General features: G+C 39.0%; 1 protein-coding gene and 4 long non-coding RNA genes across 12 annotated transcripts; 3 read left to right on the top strand and 2 right to left on the bottom strand.

Annotated features, from left to right (window-relative positions):
• The first annotated feature begins 7,035 nt into the window (after window positions 1–7,035).
• LOC136240494 (uncharacterized) lies at window positions 7,036–8,847 on the top strand. The gene is made up of 2 exons (XR_010693841.1): window positions 7,036–7,579; window positions 8,578–8,847. It is a non-coding gene; the product is annotated as an uncharacterized lncRNA (long non-coding RNA).
• LOC136240493 (uncharacterized) lies at window positions 8,521–12,490 on the bottom strand. Of its 4 annotated transcripts, XR_010693838.1 has the most exons (4): window positions 11,316–12,490; window positions 11,154–11,266; window positions 9,247–11,100; window positions 8,521–9,189 (listed from the first exon to the last, which is right to left on the bottom strand). It is a non-coding gene; the product is annotated as an uncharacterized lncRNA (long non-coding RNA). The 4 variants fall into 4 exon arrangements; XR_010693840.1 differs by lacking the exon at window positions 9,247–11,100 and having other exon boundaries at window positions 8,533–9,189; window positions 11,316–12,448; XR_010693839.1 differs by lacking the exon at window positions 8,521–9,189 and having other exon boundaries at window positions 9,196–11,110; window positions 11,316–12,452.
• Window positions 11,410–13,250, top strand: LOC136240492 (uncharacterized). Of its 3 annotated transcripts, none has more exons than XR_010693834.1 (8): window positions 11,411–11,686; window positions 11,740–11,970; window positions 12,015–12,126; window positions 12,179–12,272; window positions 12,727–12,779; window positions 12,826–12,975; window positions 13,025–13,072; window positions 13,127–13,250. It is a non-coding gene; the product is annotated as an uncharacterized lncRNA (long non-coding RNA). The 3 variants fall into 3 exon arrangements; XR_010693835.1 differs by having other exon boundaries at window positions 12,020–12,126; XR_010693833.1 differs by having other exon boundaries at window positions 11,410–11,686; window positions 11,740–12,126.
• On the bottom strand, window positions 13,026–13,419 carry LOC136240495 (uncharacterized). The gene is made up of 2 exons (XR_010693842.1): window positions 13,262–13,419; window positions 13,026–13,205 (listed from the first exon to the last, which is right to left on the bottom strand). It is a non-coding gene; the product is annotated as an uncharacterized lncRNA (long non-coding RNA).
• A 324-nt stretch (window positions 13,420–13,743) lies between these two features.
• Window positions 13,744–16,602, top strand: LOC136240788 (uncharacterized). 3 transcript variants are annotated; one of them, XM_066031834.1, is made up of 4 exons: window positions 14,400–15,171; window positions 15,214–15,270; window positions 15,889–16,038; window positions 16,103–16,602. In XM_066031834.1, the coding sequence occupies exons 1-4, from the start codon at window positions 15,135–15,137 to the stop codon at window positions 16,480–16,482; spliced, it is 624 nt and encodes a 207-aa protein (XP_065887906.1). In that variant the 5' UTR covers window positions 14,400–15,134; the 3' UTR covers window positions 16,483–16,602. The 3 variants fall into 3 exon arrangements, 1 of the variants encoding a protein (XP_065887906.1); XR_010693973.1 differs by lacking the exons at window positions 14,400–15,171; window positions 15,214–15,270 and adding an exon at window positions 13,744–14,358; XR_010693972.1 differs by lacking the exons at window positions 14,400–15,171; window positions 15,214–15,270 and adding an exon at window positions 13,745–14,315.
• The last annotated feature ends 4,183 nt before the right edge of the window (window positions 16,603–20,785 follow it).

Consider the following 20,785-nt stretch of genomic DNA (forward strand, 5'->3'; position numbering starts at 1 on the left):
TTCAGGTAAAGAACATAATGTTTTGTACTTCTATTACCAAATGCATGCATTGTTTTCATAGTGTGACGTTAAGGAGGGGGAGGGTCTGAAGTTGGCGTCATTATGACGTTAAGCGTACCAAAATCAGTTTGGAGATGCCCCCTTGAACAGATCGAAGCTATCTCGAGTTTACTTACTGGCGTCATTGACGCCTCCTTTGCGGCCAATGTTATTCAATTAGCGTCCCCAGCAGCGGCGGAGGAAGTAGTTGATATGAGGGGGGGCTCCGCTGAGCTGACCCAGACTTATTTCTATAGTTTGGTAAGGTGAGACCAAAAAAAAAAAAAAAAAAAAAAAAAGGTCACAACCAACTCACAAGAACTTTCCACCTCACCAGCTACCATTTCTAGCTGATAAACTACATAAAAATCCTTACATAGCTCGCTACACACTGACTACTTTATTAGAGTGACTGCTCTATTAGAGTTGATTTGTTTTATAAGAGTTGATTTGTTGGGTTTGATTTGTTGGGTTTGATTTGTTGTTAGAGTTGATTTGTTGGGTGCATATAGTCTGTCTATGCTGTTAGTTTGGAAAAGATCTGAGACTTCTCACCATCTGGGTGACAAGCGTCAAAATTTTCTGCACTATCAAAGAATTGTGTTGCGCTTTCTAATCATTTCCAGCGCTTCTGCAGCCACAACAATCATCAATTATAAACTAAAACTATGGCAAAAGATGTCCCTGAACGTTTGGTAACAGCGGTTGTCAATTATTATTTCATCCACAGCTTCCACGCCTCGCTCTAAGCTATGCATCAAGGGAGGCAGCAAAATCGTCCAAATTTGACTTCACCTCTCACGCTCCACAGCAGCTTCAAATCTTCACTAGATCACCCTACATCACCATTAAGTTTCAAAACACCCCAAAACAAACCGAAAAATGCACAACATCTTTCATTTTTGATTCGAGCTGGGTGGAGCTCCTGGTGAGCTGCTGGTATACTGCATCATATGAAATCACAGAAACACCAAGTACCACTACTACCAAACGTTTTGATCCATCATTTATCATCATTCTAAACAAAATTAAGTGACCAGTGTGGCATCAGAAGTACTGGAAAGCACTTTGGTACCATTGAGAGAATCCCTTGAAACGACGCACGGAAATTTTGACGTTCTTCACCCAGATGGTGAGAAGTCTCAGATCCTTTCCAGACTAACAGTATAGACAGACTATGCATCCAACCTTATCACATTACTATGAGGAAGAGTTGGCTTTTCTTATCTTGGCTGGTAGGGCAGTCAAGTTGAATTTGAAAATTCGTGTTTTGTTTTCTGCTTTTTGAGAGAAAGCAATCCTGTGCTGGGAACCCAGTGAATCATTTGCTTATTACTGTGCGTACTTTTTAACTACATTAACTCTAGATAATACCTAGCTAAGCAGCAAGTTCTATCCTGTTCTTTGTGTGGAGCACGAAATTTTAAGAATAATTTTTGCATCTCACGAAATACTAAAATCGATAGTTCTGCGAAGACAACAATCGTGCCTCCGGTTTCATGGTGGATCTAGCAATGGGATACTACAATGAACATCCCACAATGGTAGGGGGATTGATTTGTGAAAGTTGATTTTTCGGATTGCGGACCCTAACTGTGGCCTTCGAGGTGGCCTTATAATTGTACTAGTATATGCGTACGTGTTATACAAGATCGAGATAGTCTAATAGAGCAGTCAGTCAATACTCTAATAGAACAGTCACCTAACATCTACAATTGCATTGGTACATGTACGTTTAGCCTGCTAAGGATATCTTGCAAATGAAATACATGCGATCTTGTGTATGCCATTCTTTAGGTCTATATAATAATAATCTGCTGGCATGATTATCACTTTAATGCTCCTATACAACTCTTGATCAGTGTAGTCCACATAAAAAGCAGTATGATCTAAACCATTTAAGATATTTTGTTCTGCAAAAAGCTTTAGCTTCTGGGGGGCACAGATCCCTACTCCATATACTGATGCACCCCCTTTGATAAACCCTGGATCAGCTGCTGTAAACATTAGGGGTAAAACCATGTATAGATACCATAGTATCTATGTAAAAACACTATAGCTAGCTAGTACATAGAGTGGAATCTATCTTAACAAACTCCCCAAATCAGGGCCGCCCATAGGGGGGGGCAACTGGGGCATTTTTCCCCGGGCCCCAGCCTGAAAGGGGCCTCAGGAGGCCCCATGAAGGGCCCCCTGAATACCTGTTTAGAAGATCGATATACTCTAATAGAGCAGTCAGATCTAAATACTCTAATAGAGCAGTCACAGTATTCTTCAGAGGAGCAGTGTAGCAAGCTTATAGATAAGGAGATATGGTTGGTGATGGGCAGTTATTGTCATTGCCAGCAGGTTGTGATCTTTTTTTTTTTTTAGGTCTTCACCTTACAACTTAGGTCAAGGGCCCCACTTTAACTCTTTGCCCTGGGCCCCTTAATTTCACAATAGAAAAAACCTCCATAATAAGGACAAACATTTTGGTCCCAAATGGTCTGGTCAATACATTTTTACCTCTGAAAAGGGAAAACCTCTATATTACAGTAAAAAGTGGCCAAAAATTCTGGGTCTCACAATGTCCATAATAGAGAGGTTCCACTGTACAATTAAACTTGCAGCTTAATGCTGACAAAATAAATTACACATAAATGACATAATAACAAAACTGTAGCTGATACTATTATATTAGTGTTCACAGTATTGAAGTTGACTGGCACAATCCACTGGCAGAGCAAGAGGCTACTGGAAATTTATTGGCTGTGATGCCTGAGCATATAATATACCCACATCCATGCATTACAGCTACAATGCTATCTAAATGATGATGAAAAGTATAATGGCTTAATGCACATCACATAAATGCAATTATAAGAGATTCTTGGAAAGTTAATCTTATGTCATTGACATGAAGCATGATTAAATTAGGAGCTGGATTTTCATACAAGTACAGTAACACCTTCACTGATCTCATGCACAACACTATAATGCAGTCCACGATGAGCTGATATTGTAGTCATTAAGTCACCAGGAAGGTCGGTGCCATCTGAATCAATAGCTATGTAGCAGTTGTAAACTGGAACTGCAATTTCACCATCTATAATTAAAGTACTTGAGCTCTTTACAGCTATTGACCATATCCTGCACAGTCAAGGAGTATAATGTACAAGAAGAGAATGTCATAATATCAAGCAATAGAGATACCAGATATCATTTTCAAGGATAATTGTTTGTAATGATCATGTAATCAATAACTAACTTACTCACACTTGATTAATAATATTATTTTATATTGCATGTATACTCTTTTAGAGTCCTGCAACTTTGAGTGGCCAGTACAATCTTCGTGATGAATTGTGTATCAGCACTTTTGTGAAGTGTTGTTGTGAACATGGTAAAACCTTTCCTATATAACCATGTGATACCCACGACCCTGTGTAAAATGGTGAAATGTACAGTAACTTAAATAGTTGCATGGACATTGAGTGGAGCTTTCAGATTTGGCACTTGATTGGTAACAGGGCCGCCCAGAGAAATTAAGGGGCCCAGGGCAAAGAGTTAAAGTGGGGCCCTTCACCCAAGTTGTAAGGTGAAGACCACAAAAAAAAAAAAAAAAGGTCACAACCTGATGGCAATGACAATAATTACCCAGCACCAACCATATCTCCTTATCTATAAGCTTGCTACACTGCTCCTCTGAAGAATACTGTGACTGCTCTATTAGAGTATTTAGATTTGACTGCTCTATTAGAGTATATCGATCTTTTAAACAGGTATTCAGGGGGCCTATCATGGGGCCTCCTGGGGCCCCTTTCAGGCTGGGGCCCGGGGCAAAATGCCCCAGTTGCCCCCCCCCCCCCCCTGTGGGCGGCCCTGATTGGTAATCATCCTAATGTATTGTACTGTAATACTGGCCAACAGTGAGGTCTTAACACTGATGCTTTCACACATTTATGGGGTAAAACAGTGGATATTATAATGAATCCACTAAATGCAAATTTTGCCAATGCTGGTGTGAATCTCAACTACATGCAGGATCCAAGAAATGGAAAGTGTGAAAGTACATAGCACTGACTCATTATCATAATAGTTTGAAATAGAAATAAAATTCCAATTCCACCTCTTCGTCCTAAAAATTTCTTGTACAACTCATTCGGCTTGTCTTTATCAGTGGCCTCTACTGACTCCACACACACACACAAGTCTGCTGACAACTGCTAAGTAACATTACTGAGTATACAGTATCTGCTGTAATTGTACCTGATTATCTACATATAAGTAAGTCCTAAAATATTAATCCTTGCTGGTTGTCACAATCAGTTGCTCCAAGTGACTGAAAAGCACATCAAGTTAAATTAAAGTGAATAACAGATTTTAAAATGGAGAATCTACATAACTGAACAAATGATTTTTTTATTTTCAACTAGCCAAGTTGTGTTTATACATGCATGTTGCTTAGGCTCATTGCCAGAAAGACAGCTTTTTACATTAGTTTTGGTTATTCTCTGCTAGGCTTGACCTAATTATGTTTTGAAAATAGCCTATTATGCTTTTGAGCAGTGCCCAAAAATCCAGCCTATTATGCTCAAAATTCAAAACTTAAACATTGTTTCTGAACATCAAGAGGTGGTCAAGTTTGAATAGCCACCACATCGATTTTTGAAACTGAGGTAATAAATGCTGCAGTGTTTAACCAAGTAAATGAGGTATAAGATATGGCCAGTATAGAACAATAAAACCATTGTGTGCAGTGATTCAATTAAACTATTACGTGTCACACTTTAAGTTTACTAACTTATTGGCTTGTAAGAACCGCTTAAGGTCACCATACTGCAGTGGTTCTAGTATCATTAATGGAGAGATTAAAGTTTACACACTAAGACTGGAATAGAACCCTTCAGCTATAGTAGCCTGCCTGTATATACCATTTTCAACGAAACTGACATTTTAGTGCATGCCAGCATGCTCAAAAAATTATTGTCTACAGCTATTGAAGCTGCGTATGAGGTGTGAAACATGCAGCTAGTACGTAGTTACCGATCACTGTATCCAAGTGAATTAATGGTTTTCACCATTGGTAGAACAGCTATCTAACCCATACTCCAGCCTTAATCAGAGTATAGAGATTAAATTATGTTTTATTAGAACTGAGAAAACTAGCCAACTGTTCAGTTGGTGTGTCATGGCCTCTGGAAAGTGGAGATGGTAATTGAGCATTGCAAGTTACACCGAAGTGATGGAGGTTTCCAGAAGCTTTATTTGTAGCCTCTTCCAGAGATGCATCTTATAGTGTTATCCTGTCACATACTGTTGGCAACTGCATGTGGATGACTAAATGACACTAAGCCATATCATAGTGGTGACTGTTCTATTTGACTGACTACTCTATTAGAGTATGTTTTGGTAACATTTTTGAAAGGGGGGATCAAAAGTGATACTGGAGCCCACAACGCGTACACGAATTAAGAACCACGTGCAATTGCCGAGGCAATTGCAAAACAATGCAATATTCAGAATTATATGTTTAAAAATAGGTCATGCATTTCTCAAATTTCGCTTCACTGCTTCAGGACTCGTATTTCGTGGAGTGCAGTGCGTTTTGATCAAGACGTTGAGCTAGTACTGACTGGGAAGCTGATAGTGGAGATTTCATTGGGGGGACCAGCTGCAGCAGGGCGGACCATCTGCAGCAACTTTACATGGTCCGGCCGGACTACTTGAGGCGCGGTAGTTGGTCCGGCCGGACCACTTTCGGCGGGGGACCACCTGCAGCGTGACAGTCCTCCTTTGTGTACCATTTATCTTTGCTGACAGCGAAGTGTCGATTTGGCGATAGCATGTGATGGCTTCCCTTCGTAACGGAAATCGTCCATATTTGTCATAGTGGCTATTTTGATATCAGAAGTGCTTTTCAAACAGTTCTTGATTCATACTGCTGTGTAAGGGGTTGAACTTAGCCGACAACAAAGCGTAATGTTGTCGGCTGGGTACCTAAATATCTACTGTGCGATTAGCCGACAACAAAGCGTAATGTTGTCAACAGCCGACAACAAAGCCGACAACAAAGCGTAATGTTGTCGGCTAACTCCTAAATATCTACTGTGCGATATTTAGGAGTTTACATTGACCAACATTTAACTTGGCACCAACATGTGGAGTATGTTTTACGGAGGGTTCGTGGCAAATTATATTCAATTAATCGCCTTAAGCCACTCACTCCTACTGTGTTGAAATTATTATATCAGGCCCATGTTTTACCTATAATTGACTACTGTGATGTTGTATGGGTACCTACTAATGTTGGCCATCTTAAGAGACTGGAAAGACTTCATTCACGGTTTTCATCATATGACTCTGCCAGATCTTCTGCATTTAATCTTACTTTAGTTGAACGTCGCAGATTTCATATTGCCATACAAGTATACAAGATCTTAAAAAGGCTATCACCCTCCTACTTACTTTCCACCTTCAGGTCTGCTTTATCCGTCACAGGTCGTGCAGGGCGCAATGTCCATCGTTTGTATGTACCTGCTGTGCGATTAAACTATGGCAAACGAAGTCTATATTATCGTGGCACAACTATATGGAACAGCCTGCCTACCTCAATCACCGAGATGAACTCATTAAATAGCTTTAAGCTAGCTTATTTAAGTCATATTTAGTTAATTGTGTGTATATATGTACCTATATTGTTTTGTATGCTTGTTCAGGGCACAGCTGAAAAACAGCTTTTGCTGATGCTGTCTCCCTGTCTAAATAACATTAAAAAAAAAAAAAAAAAAAAAATGGATACTTCACTTTTCGGACAATAATTGATATAACTGGGACGCACAGCATCATTTCTTTCTTTCGGTATGCATGGATTGTAGAGGTGCTTTTCGAACAGTTCTTGATTCGAAATGCTGCGTAACAGGTTGAACATAGCTGACAACGAAGCGTAATGGATACTTCACTTTTCAGACAATAACTGGGGTGCGCGGCGCCATTTCAGATGCGGTACACTGTTAAAAATGAAGTTTGAAGGTTATACCATGGAGTATGACGGTTATCCCTACCTTGTTGGTATAAAAAACGCTTGGTATGAAGGTTATACTATATGGGATGAAGGTTATCCCTACAAGTTGGTATAAAACTTCACAGTATAACGCTTATACCTTCGTGATGCCCTTATTCCGTTTTCTTCCGTGCATTTACTACGTATTTCAATCTAAAGCGCAGCGCGTCATCTTTATGCGGCGCTTATTATATGATTCGTTACTATGCTGCCGCATGGGTACTTTGGCGGACCAGTGTCACGATTTATCTACTTAATGATCTGGAATGGATTCAAGTACAGGGAGATAAGGTGGAACACCAACAAACACGGGACACCTAAGTGGTTTGTCAGCTGCCCATGGATCGCCTCGGATCACTGGGAACAGATGTAAGAGGATTAAGAGCGGTAGAAACATGGTCCTTCACAATTGTACATTATATTACTCCTGGAGATTTACATCTGTGAAATTTTGTGGCATCTATAAAATGGAGTAATATTTTGATTAATGTAAAAGTGAGTGGGACAACTATTATAACTTTGCATACATGTACATACACATTGTACAAGGAGGTGCCACAGCCTGCTCCTTCGCAAAAAGTGAAATACAGATACTAAATGATTCTACCACTCAGATTTAGTAGTGTGTGCCAATCACGTTCACACACAAATCACCTTGGCAACGCAATGCTTTTGAAGGGTAATCATCTGACATAACTAGCAATTACATACACTTACTGTCTAATTGAATTCCTTTTGAGATTATTTAGTATCTGTTTTACTTTTGCGAAGGGGTGGATGGCACGAGACTAACTTGCTGCACGGTCTACCAAAGTCAATATACAATCAAGACGAGACTTGAGACTACACAATATAATTGTTACTAGTAACAGTCAAAATCTCGAGGCATATGAAGGGTTCAAATGTAGTGTGCAACACAGGCCAGCATGATACTCCCTTGCATATACATGTATGATCGCCGGTTTAAAAGTGAAATAAAGCTAAGCAGTTCAGAGTGACTAGTGCATACTTTTTATTTTTTACACACAATCTTGTATGCAACAGAAAATATCTACTAGGTTACATGAGTTTTGTACTTCCAAGGCAAGGGCAAGTTTCAGGAACCCCTTTTACGTAACTTCAAACCGCAGGTATACAGAAATCATGGGATCTTTCATGAAACAGGAGCCTTCACCTTGTAAATAGTGTTTGTCATGCAATAGCAATGCTTGTTCTGAATAGATTTTGGTGAGATACTCTAATAAAGCAGTCAGGTAATTATAATACTCTAATATAACAGTCACTTAGCTGGAGAAAACTTTTCAAAATTACTGTGTACGTCCTGCAAGGTGACATGATAAAAAGGAAGCATTGTTCATACAAAATACAAACAATGTCAAACATTACTAAAAGCATATCATTTATATTATCTTCCTCACTATCTGTGAAAGCCAATATTTGTGTACTTGTATACTTAGTAGTGTTGCAGGGTGAACTGTTTATAATTGTTACAGGGTAAATGAGGCATGAATCCCAATGACCAGCTTGTTACTACCAACTGGATTGAACATACCTGACTCTAGAGTCTGATCAAAGTTTGTAACTCATCAGCTACGTGTCAAGCAGTTGTGAAAACTATTCACAAGCAAGGAACTCAACTGAAATATTATTGCACAATTCAATGAACAACATTACTTGTGATCACAATGTTATAGCATAACTAGTGTTTGTGTTACTTGTACTTGATTTGAGTTTGTATTTCAACAACCAAGGGCTATTTGGTATACTAGCAATACCTTTCGTAAATACAATTCCTAAAGGGAACTAGTGGTGATCTACGAACAACTTGAGAGTTCCACACTTTGTGTATGTAAATAATTCATCAGATGTTGCTTGACAATGTACTGTAATATAACATGCATGTTCGGTCAGTTATAGTCTACACATCCATCTGCCTTGCAGATGATAAGCACATACATTATCACAACTTTTGTCCAACCACGGACACATTATGGAGTATTATTATCATCTAGTGACAGTTGGATATTATATACTTAAATGTTCTCTTCCTTCACAGTTCTTATGCACCCCTGGCCCAATATCTTGATTTCAGTTTCTCAGAATGCCTGTGAATAAGAAAATATACATTTTAATTCAAGAAATATACAAAATAGTCCACATACCTCTCTCAGTGCTATTACATTGGCTGAACATAATTTGACGTTAAACAAACAAGAAAGTAAATCATGAAATTTAATGATAAATAATACTCATATTTTACCTAATGGTGCACTACGACCAGTCCCATATAATTGTATCATACACACTGTAGTTGCTAGATATGGTATAGAGTCGTACAACAGAAATAAATGCCTGGTTTCACAGGAACTCCTAGTACAAAACAGTGAAGCAAAAGCATTTTACAGCATTCCTTTAAACTTGAAATCTATGCGGAATATCTCAAGTTGATCCCATGGAATATGATTTTTGGTCTTGTAAATTATAGTCACCAGTTTTGTGGCTAGGTAAACACTTGCCTGAACATAATAAGTGTCCGGGCCATAATTGACGATACAGTACTTGAAATCAGGACATGTACCTTGACACCATCAATGGTTTCATTTGTAGTTGTTTAGACCTCTAAAATTAGGATACTTTGGGCATACTAGGATCACTAAAGTGCTAGTTTCGTCCCTGATTAGGAACAGTGTATGACACATAATCAACAAATGTTTTGGAAATTATTGGCTCAGTTCTACATACTACACACATGCACAGCACATACACACATGGTTGAAATAAGGTCATCTACGTCACATTTTGTCTGGGCTCAGTGGGTCACTTGAGCAGGTAATCCAGATCTGACCTGTTTTATGGACTGACCTGGATTGAGAGCTGGGTAAAAGTTCATGAAATTTTTGCCTGTTATGCTCTTCAGTGTTCCCAATAACATTTCTTACAATTATCTTTGAAAGTGTTAATCAGTGAAAGCTCAATTAGAGTAATTGACTACAAAGTGACTGTTCTATAAGAGAGTATCGATCTAAGGAGCTTTGGACAATGCATTGGAGCACTCTATTGCAGTTTCCACTGACTGCTCTATTAGAGAGTATCAGTAGTATTCATAACATCCACCTAATATGCTAGCATTATGCTGGTGCAGCACTCCAGCCTATCAGTAGTGAACCACACATGCACGCACGCACGCAGTTTAATAGTTACCAATGTGTTAATGAGCATGCAGTATAGCTACAGTTTAATAGGAATCTTACAATTAGTCCTTGAACGTGGATTAAGGCTATGTATTGAAAAACCTTTAGAGAAAATCGAGATACTCTAATAGAAAAGTCTGACATACTCTAATAGAGCAGTCAAACGTACTCTAATACAACATTCATAACAGAATACAATTTTTAAAAAGGGTGTTAAAAAATGTTGAAATTTAAATTACCTAAATCATTTTAATTGGAAATGTATTTGGTCACTACAAAATATATACCTGACTAGCCACAAATCAAGAGGAACCAAGTACAAATTGAAATAGTTACTATTCATGAAATCAAAAATCTAGTAAATTTGAAGCACTTTCTAAATCTGTCAGTGGCTGGGAGCACAGCCCCAGACCTCTGTAGCTAAATCTGGAAGCCACTTTGAAAATATCCTGGATACACCCCTGGAATTGATGAACTTAAAATAAACAACTATACGTAATTACTTTGTTTGTGGTTACAAATTGTAGCAAGCACTGTGACAACACTGTCAGAACAGACTCCAGTACACACTCAGGTAGTACTAACACAGTTGATTTTAGATTGCTTTTGAACAATTTACACACGACTTGCAAACGTGATAATGTGAATGTCTACTTGCGGTATTTACATGTACACTCCTGGCATTGTTTGACAGTAAAGGGGTGAGTATCTATTGTGCTAGTACTAGTATTTAGTTATACAAGTAAAGGAGCTAGGTTGCAAACAATTAACTCATATGTTCGAACAATCACATTGTAAATTGTTCAATTGCATGCAGAAAGTAATCTGAAATCGACTGTACGTGATCACAAAACACTAATATAGTATTTATGTCTCACTTTTAGTTTTACTGCATTAGTCACAGTAGATTACTAATGGAGTAGGAGAAGAAGTTGAAGAACGGTGGCTTGACTACCCATATACTCGACTGAACATTTTCGACGATTCTGATCTACAAAAGTACAGGATGAGATAATGCTCTAGAGTATTTATAACCTTACTTTGCTTAGAGTCTCCCGCTGGCAGCATGCAACCACTGATGCAACGAGATAATCTCATTTTTCCAATTAATACTCACTCCCCGTGACGTAGCATTTACGTACGTTACTTAACGACGAAAGTTACTTAACAACGAAAGTTACTTAACGACGAAAGTTACCGTGGTAACGAATAGTACTGAAAAGTCCTCTGAAAGTTCGTTCAGTTTGTTCATAAAATAAACTGGTTTTGGCAAAGAAGATATTTGAAAAATTGTGAGTTATTGTGTCTACAAGAACAGGCAGCTTGACTAAGCGGGAGGGTTTTGCAATGCGTTAAACAGGAAGGCCGTTCGCAACTGACTGAAACAGCTGACCTACTGAAGAATACGAAGGTGACTTTTCTACTAGCAATATTCAACTTGGTGTACAGTACTTTGTAATTTAGATATAGAAAGTGCAGCAAACAGTTTATCTACAGTGCTGTGGAACCATGCACTGGCTGACGGACTGGCAAGACGGTGCTAAAGTTGCAGTCTCATGGCTGCTTCAAAATGACTGGTACATCGAATTGTGAAATTTCAGACAGTTGAATCTCTAATGCCGACTTTAATGCCTAACTCAGCCAGGTGACAAAGCTACGTATCTAACCTCAGTTTGCCAGCTGTTACAACAAAGTGTGAGTGTTTACAGTGGATAGCTGCCATTATGTACCCTTTACAGAACAGCTGACATCATGCCAATCCTACCCACTGAGTGTAGTGTGCATGCTGATATGGTTACGTTCTGCTATATGCACAGTGGCAGCCAAGTAACCTAGGAAACAGCCTGGCAGGTTAGTTACAAATTCCTGTTATCAGTTACATACATGCAGGTACACCATGCAGGTATTGTGTCTGGTAATTGATTAATGACTGGCTTGTTGACTGCTTGTTGTAACACCAACATGCTTTCTGCACTGAGTCTTGACAATTAGCCAAGGTATGGACGTGGTAGATAGTTGAATAAGAGGTCACCTAGCAACCTTAATACTAAGAATCTATGAATATAATTAGTGGTATTTCCCTGAATATGACATGTCATTTGTCGGGTTATGGGTTGTTGTTGCGCATAGTACGTGTTAATAAGGAATGCAGTGAATATATAAAAGGTACTTCATGGTTGATATATAATAACTTTCTCAAGCACAAGTCAGCAGTTTCTAGTCACGTATTAATAAGGAATGCAGTGAATATATAAAAGGTACTTTATGGTTGATATATAATAACTTTCTCAAGCACAAGTCAGCAGTTTCTAGTCACGTATTAATAAGGAATGCAGTGAATATATAAAAGGTACTTTATGGTTGATATATAATAACTTTCTCAAGCACAAGTCAGCAGTTTCTAGAATAGTTGAATAAGAATTGCCGTCATTTAACATGTTATTATTACAGGTTGTAGTGTGTATGCTCCTGATATTTCATCTCCATCATGTTGTACACAAAATGTAAGTATTACAGCAATTGTGATAATAATACGACTTGACATTCTAGTGGTGTTGCCTTTTGATAACACACTGTGATGGATATTGATTGCCCGGCAACTATTCCTGTTACATGAAAATTATAGTAGCATCTGTCTTGCTGTTAACACCCCTACTGTCAGGTGGAATTCTCTGCTGCAGTGCAGATTGACGACAAATTGTAAGCATAGAGTGTACCAGATTGTTATGTAAATATAACGTTTTGGCAGGTTCTGTGGACTGCATATAAAGTGTTGTTAGCTGTTTACAATATTAAGGTATGGTGTATGCTTGAATAAGAACTGTAACTATATTGCTTGTCAATGCTGCAGATCGTGCTGGTCCTAACATCTCACGAGCACTTCAGAAGTTGGAGTTGACTATTTGAACAGCATTTGCAGTATTTAATTTCTGTAATTGAAATACATTAATAATTATTTAAATACTAAATAACAATTGGGGATAACCTTTATATCAGCATAGGGATAACCTTCATCCTACCTATACGGGATAAAGGTCATACTATTGAGAGTTGGGATAACCGTTATCCCTGGATTTGGTATGCTATATGTGTCAGCCACTTTATTCCTGTTTTGGGATGACCTTCCAACCAACTGTTTTAACAGTGTATGCGTGGGTTCACCAGTCATAATTATTATTTGCAAAAAAAGTTAACAAACAAGTACACAGAAAAATTTGGAATTTTCAACTAGAGTAGGGACCATAACACACCGATAAAAAGTACTGAAACAAGCTGGAGTAGTGCACGATATTAATTCACAGTAAAACAATGAGAAGTGTTATGTCCCTACTGTGCTCAAGATACCGTAATGGAAATGCACAGTAGGGATATAACACTTCTTATTGTTTTACTGTGAATTAATATCGTGCACTACTCCAGCTTGTTTCAGTACTTTTTATCGATGTGTTATGGTCCGTACTCTAGTTGAAAATTCCAAATTTTTCTGTGCACTTGTAAAATATCATCTGGCTACTTATATTGAGTGAGCTATGCAATAGCTTATTAAGAGGTGTGGCTACCACTTGTTGATTTCTACGGAAATTAAGAGAAGATAATAAGTATCTGTCGGCTTGAAAGGGTTCCAGCTAGATAAAAAGAGGTAGTTAACTACATATGTACAATTCGCCTATAAGCGAGTTTTAAAAAGGGTTAGGCTAACCTATTTCAAAATGGGCCTATCTAAATTTGTAGTAATAAATCTGGGTGATGCATTTCAAAATGAGTTGACCAATTTTAAATCAGTCAAATTTTGAAGAGGCGCATAACACTATTGTATCATGTATTATGCATGTAGGTATGTTATGTGACTTCATGGTGTTGTTATTATAGGATTTTAGACTTGCTGGTCTCACCACAGTTTTTACTTACTACAATGATAATTGGCATCCCTTTCGAGAGGAATGGGTAGAATGTTTTAAGAACGCAGCCTTCACCCTGGGTGAGAGGACAAACCACAGATTAGAGAGTATCAATGCTAAAGTGAAGAGTGTTTTTGCAAGGTATCTGCATGCTTGAATGCATACCTAAGGAAATTAAAGAATTGTAAGTTCAATTGGGGATCATAGAAAAAGTAGGAGGTCACTTACACCTGCAGATAAACTAGTGAACATTTCATCTGTAATTCAGTCATGGATACAAGGATAAATATTCACTAGCATATTTGCAGGTGTAGACAACCTCCCTTGTTCCCTACTTTTTTACTACTGTATGATCCCTAGTCAAACTTAAAACTTTTATATATGTGCTTGTTTGTTTACATTTTCGCCAGAGGTAATGTTTTTGACTGAACATGTGCCCCAACTATAGATTATTGTCTTGAAACCATTACACTTTGCTTTCAGCTATTTTCAGCCCATTACACAGTGTTACAAACAAAGAACAGTACAAGTGTCTCTGCAATCAATCCAGTAACCATGGAAAATACAGACGATTCCTGTTTATAATTGTATGGAAGCCATTGCACTACCACAAATCAATACCTTGCTACCACAAATTGACACCTTGGGCTGTTAGCAAAAGAAATGGGACACAAAGGAGGACAAAGGTAAGTCCATGACGTACATTGTATGTACTGTGGTATGCAAAAGGCATCTGTCAGGCTAAAGCAACATTGGATAAAATCAAGCCTGTAGGCTTAGCTGTTGTCGAGTTGCACTTGTCTGAAGGCATCAGGCAGGAAGTTAGTCAGTCAGTAGAAAATTTCATTGGACAAAAATTTTTAAGATCTATTGGAAGCATTCTGAAGGCAGTTTTGGGCTTGGTTATACCTAACCAATACTGCCAAGGCGACAGGATGGTATTGTGAAGGTGGTTGTTGGATGATATTTTTGGAAAAGAATGATCATCATGATCAAGGTACTTTATAGTTTATTGACTACTGACTCACATTTTGCATAGGAAATCAGCCTGTACCACTGGTAGACACAGTGCAAAGTAGAAGCGATGATGTAAATGGTGTGTGTGTGTGCGTGCGTGTGTACGTGTGGGTGCGTGTGTGCGTGATCCAAGTGACTAGAACACCTGCCTGATACTCAAAACATTCTAGGTTCAATACCTGGTTATGCGGTTACTGTTGTTTCCTTGAGCAAGAATTTTTCTTCACATTACTTAGCTGCTCGTGGAGACCTGATGACTTTGTGCTACTCAGGTGCTAAAAGTCAAATCCTCTTGGGGCAGGACTAATAAAATACAAGAGGTTGTATCATGTCTCACACTTGAAGGTATGTTAGCTGACCTTCACCCGCTTTGTGTGACATGGATAGTTGGCATTTGCTTCCTGAGTTAACACCCGGTAGCCATTGATGTTACAGCTCCCGGTGTCCACTAGGTAATTTTGATGTACGTAGCATGGTAGTTGAAGGATTTGATTCTTGCATTTGCTTTGTGCAAGTGTACATATAGTACAGTATGTGTTGTGTGTGTGCATGTTTGTGCATAGTTTGTGTACATATGTATGCATACATGTGTAGTGCATTGTGTGTGAAACAGTGCAGTCAGTAAATTAACAGGGGTGGTATTAGAACTGTGGTACAAATTTGCAAAACATTTATCACAATCTGATTGCATCCACAGGGTTACAAAGTATTAGGTTACCAAGTAAAATGCGAAAGAGAGGAAGACCTAAAGGAGCTGGCAAGACTGTTATTGGTCTCCCTAGAAAGAAATCCAGAGGAAGTAGGCCTGTGTCGTTCCTATACAAAGGTGCTAAGCAAAAGGAACTTGGTATGTTTGTTAATTAGTTAGTTAAATAGCCTGTGTGGATCTTGGAAGATGTTTTCATTTTTAGTGATTTTAACCTGGTTTGTTGATCTACAAATTGCCAAGGACGCCATAGATGGGAGCCGAATTATAGAAGAGGATGATGTAGAAATGAGACCTGAGATGGTTTCATCATCGTGCACTGATGAATATGTCTGCTTAGATATGTGCAGGAAGTATTGCACCCGGGAAGCATGGGAAGCTATTAACAGTGTAGTATATGTAATACAAGCCAATCCCACATGGTATTGTGGAAGGTGCACAAGGGAGATAATTGATGATGAACAAAATTCAATTGTTTGTGAATGCTGCTTAGTATGGTACCACTTTGATTGTGTTGGTCTCAAAAGATCACAGAGCAGAGTATGGATATGCCGCTCATGCTTTGAAGAATCTGCTGACCAATAGGTAGCGCAAGATTATTTCATGAAGTAGTCAAACATTAATTACTTTTACTTTAAGAAATTTCTTCTTTGCTGTACTGTTATAGTTCAAATTATCAATGGATTTTAACTGTGTACCATAAAAGGTGCAGCCAGTAAATGACAACTAAAAATAATAATCAGTGATATATAGACAGTATACAGAACGACACTGTGTGTGCATACAGTAGATATTATGTGTGTATAGCATGGAACTTCTGTATGGTGGACACTTTGCAGAATTGTGATGTAAAAATTTGGAGTCAGATCTGTTTCTTAATGTGGAGAATTTGTTAAACTATTTCAAATGTTGATCTTTTGACTGCAGAGGAACTTGAGCGGTACTTGAAATTGTTCCATGTTGGGGAGGTGCAACTTGATGTTATATAATGTAGATGTAATACCCTTCCCAAAATCTCAGACACACCCCTAAATTGTGAGTGACAATTACACTGTATGCAGATCAGTTCAATCTTCAGACAGTCTAGTTAATATGTAAATATTTCCCAGGTTAAAACTGCGTACACACTAACCCTAACATGCTTATCAAATATTTCCTAGGGTACACATATATACTGGACTCTCAAAACACTCAGTACTGAAATGACTATTAGTTTTGATATCCAAAAGCCCAAGTGTCTTAAAATTAAGCCTGTTTTTAAAGTAACACATTAACTTTCACACTTGTAGTACTGAACTGACTATTAAGTTTGATATCCAAGAGCCTAAGTGTCTTATCTGTTATTAAAGTAACACATTAACTTTCACACTTGTCAAATTCAATTTCAAACTTTAAAAATCTCTAAGGCAGGTTGGCCTTTAAATAGCATGCTCTGAACCAACAAAAATACCCTCAAAATTTAATCTTGAAAGGCTTAAAATTTTCCTTGTTTTGAGAATGGTCTAACAGCAGCTACACTGATGCATCAAACTATAATCTGGCTTCACCCAATTCAATCACAAAAACAAATGACCACGATGCAGCCTGGCTTGATAACTAGTCTTGCAGCTATCTAGCCATGCAAGCTCCCTCTACACTCAGAGGAACATTGAAGCTTAAGCAAGATTTGCTATACCAGCAGGGGCGGATCCAGGAGCTAACAAGGGGAGGGGCACAAACAGGCTAAGTTGTAGATGGTTGAAGAAAGCCAGATTCTCTAGTTCAGTGATGCATACATGAAGCAACAAATAATCACCTCTTAGTAGTGTCTCACAGTTGATTTTTGCCATTTTGGCCTTTTTAGATGGTTGTGAAGTCATAAAAGTTATTTAAAAGGCTCTGAATGTCTTAAAACCATCAACACGATAATTATTTTAGAGGCGCTTAGTACGCACGAAGGTGCTGGGTGCATGGCAATTTCACTGCTAGTTTCACTTCGGTTTCTTTTAGTTTCAGGTGAATTTATATTAAATATTAGTAAATGTGCATAGTTTCATGTGTTGATAAACTAATCTTGGCCTGACACAAAGTTTAGTAGCTAGCTATTTTAATCAGAAGCATGGCTGGCTCCTCCACAAGGTGGAGGGGGGGGAATTTGCCCCAAATGCCCCATGCTGGATCCGCCATTGACCAGGTTTTTCAACTTACACTGTATAAGTAGCTACTAATGATCACGATCAGTAGCTAATTTGGAGTGGATCACCACACTTCATTGTGCATGGGGAGGGTGGGGTCTATTCTACGGAACGGAACGGAACGGAACGGAACGGAACGGAATGATGGACTAAACTGCGAAACGGAATGCTTTCTCAGATTGAAGCTTGCAGCTTACCATTGCTGTACAAGTTATCAGTGGAACTTCCAGTAGTACAGCAGCATACCAAAAGTATTGTGCACTTTTTGATAAAAGCACCAAAATTGGTACACATGTAGACTAACACCTAATGAACATTTTTGGATATGGAGGCGCTCACAGTTTTGCTCATGGTAGCCATAGCAACGCTGTATAAAAATGGCAGCTATATAACTAGTCTCAAACCACTGTTAAAGATTCAGTACTCCCAAAGAAAAGTTGTTGACAACAATTGTGTGCAAAATAACTGTATTTCCTCCAAAGAAACTAACACTTGATCCTTACTGAAGTGAAAATACAATACTAGTCATATTTACTGTTCGTATATTCAATGCACTATAGGCATGAGAATAATAATACACAGTATAATATATGTATTGGTTTGTGCTGAAAATGATCTTAGTTTAGGACATTCCCCTTCACACTTGCAGAGAGCAGTGCATTGGAGACCAGCCTTTTTACATTTGCAGTTGGTACGACATCCTTTTTTGCAGCCACAACTGATCAATTCATAGTAGGTTTTGGATGCTTCGGGAAGTGTGGTCCAATGTGGTTCATATAGGCCATTATCTGTCTTGATCCAACCCCAAGTACTTGGAGAAGGACGAACAGGGTCTGGAGCAAGTGCTTGACCCCAGACATGTCCACCTTGAAAGGCTGCTCGTCTTTACATGCTGCTCTAGAGCAGCACGTGTAGGTGGAATTCTCTGCACAGATGATGTCTTCGCAAAGAGTTTCTTCCTGGCCTGGTTTACTTCAGTGCAGGTGCTCGTTCGGTCATATAGAAGTATGACAAACCTTTCAATTGCATGCATACTTTGTTCTGAAACTTCAGTAGGTGCATGTGCCAGATCCAACAGTGCATTTGTAAGCTCTGGGAATGCATTCCATGCAGCCCATGCAGTTTTCTTGCCATGTCCAACAAATGCTGACACAGTGTCACATCCAGTTAGGGCATGGAACATAGGAAGGGCACGTGACTTATCTGATCCCAGACGAGCTGCTATTTGATGAGCTGCCAAATATCGGAAATTTTTACCTGCCCCAAAGGCTATCCAAATTTCATCATTAGCTAGTAGTGTTTCAGCCACCATCACCGCCAACACCACAACATCAGTATCAACAGTACGCACTAGCATTTGGTGATGGCCCTGTTGTGCAGCATGGGCTACATGAAGCATCATACGACTGTCAGCCTCTTCGTGACTACAAGGAGCAATTAAGTGAGCATCCAGTTGGTGTGGCACACACAAAACCTGATCCCCATCTGTTACAACCAGTTCTTTGCCATCGTGTTTGCATACTTCAATAAGTGCTTTTGAAAGGAAACTAAAGAGTTCTTTCTTGTTGAGGTCCACACGCAAAAAATTTTGCCAGTTTCTGGGTATTGGTGCAGAATTAGCAACACGTTGACGTACTCCTTTTCCACGTTTTGCCCTGGCTGTTGCTTTGAGGGAGTCCACCGCATAGCTGTCTCATACCAGATCTAGCCGTGATGTGTGTTGAAGCTGTCCAGATATGTAAGGAAGAAAGACCTGATGAGCATATTGCTCAAATGTCTCTGCAGTACCTGGCTTCAGCATCTGAACAACAGCAGCTCCATCAATGACTACAAAAGAGACTATGGGTGCTTCATACTGTGCCTCAGAAAGACCATCCAGACACACCAGCATATCACTTTTGGTACCTAGGTGAAGTTTTCCTGTAACAGAAAGTGATGGAGGACATGCTTGATTTTCATGTCGGAAAAATGCTTCCAGATTTCCATCACGTGTCTGACAGCCAATATATAATCGTGAGAAGAGTTCAACATCACACTTCAGGGATTTCAGCTGTTGCTTTCCTTTGGATGCTTTGGATACAGGGGTGCCAAACAGTGGCAGCTTGTTGTGATGAATTGTATCATCTATTGACTTTGTCCTGTCTATTAAGCATTCTTTTGTGAAAGCTTTAAACTGATCCTGACCAATATACTTGGCATTAAAAATGGTATTCACTACAGCAGAATCTGCAATTTCTTTGGTATCTAGAACAAGCAAATCCTGGCTCTTCTCTTCAAATGGGTTTCCCAACTCTTCAATTACCTTCACTAGACGACAAACATCTTCGGCAAAAGATTTCTGTACACTTGCTGTCTGGTCATGGTGCCGTGTATCCGCTTTTCTACTTTCCTTCAACTGAGAACTTTCAAATTCTCCAATTACTCTGGCAACTTCTGGTCCAGAAATCATCCACCACCGCAAAGCACTTGGATTATCAGTGAGACCGACTGCACCCCCATCACCCTTGACACAGGCATTGTTTTGTTCATGTGCTTGGTCCATAGAAATTGCTGAGAAAACTCGCTTGGTCTTCTGCGCTACAAAGTGGCCTTTGTTGAATTCTCTGTAAACGGCTGGGTGTGTACTTGGAAGATCAGCCATGTCTCTTAAATGCACTGGTATCCAGCGGGCATAGTTAGTGTGGTCTAGTGCAAAGAATCAGGGGACAAGTTCC

The sequence above is a fragment of the Dysidea avara genome, chromosome 12 (genome assembly GCF_963678975.1).
Source record: "Dysidea avara chromosome 12, odDysAvar1.4, whole genome shotgun sequence".
Lineage (NCBI taxonomy): Eukaryota > Metazoa > Porifera > Demospongiae > Dictyoceratida > Dysideidae > Dysidea > Dysidea avara.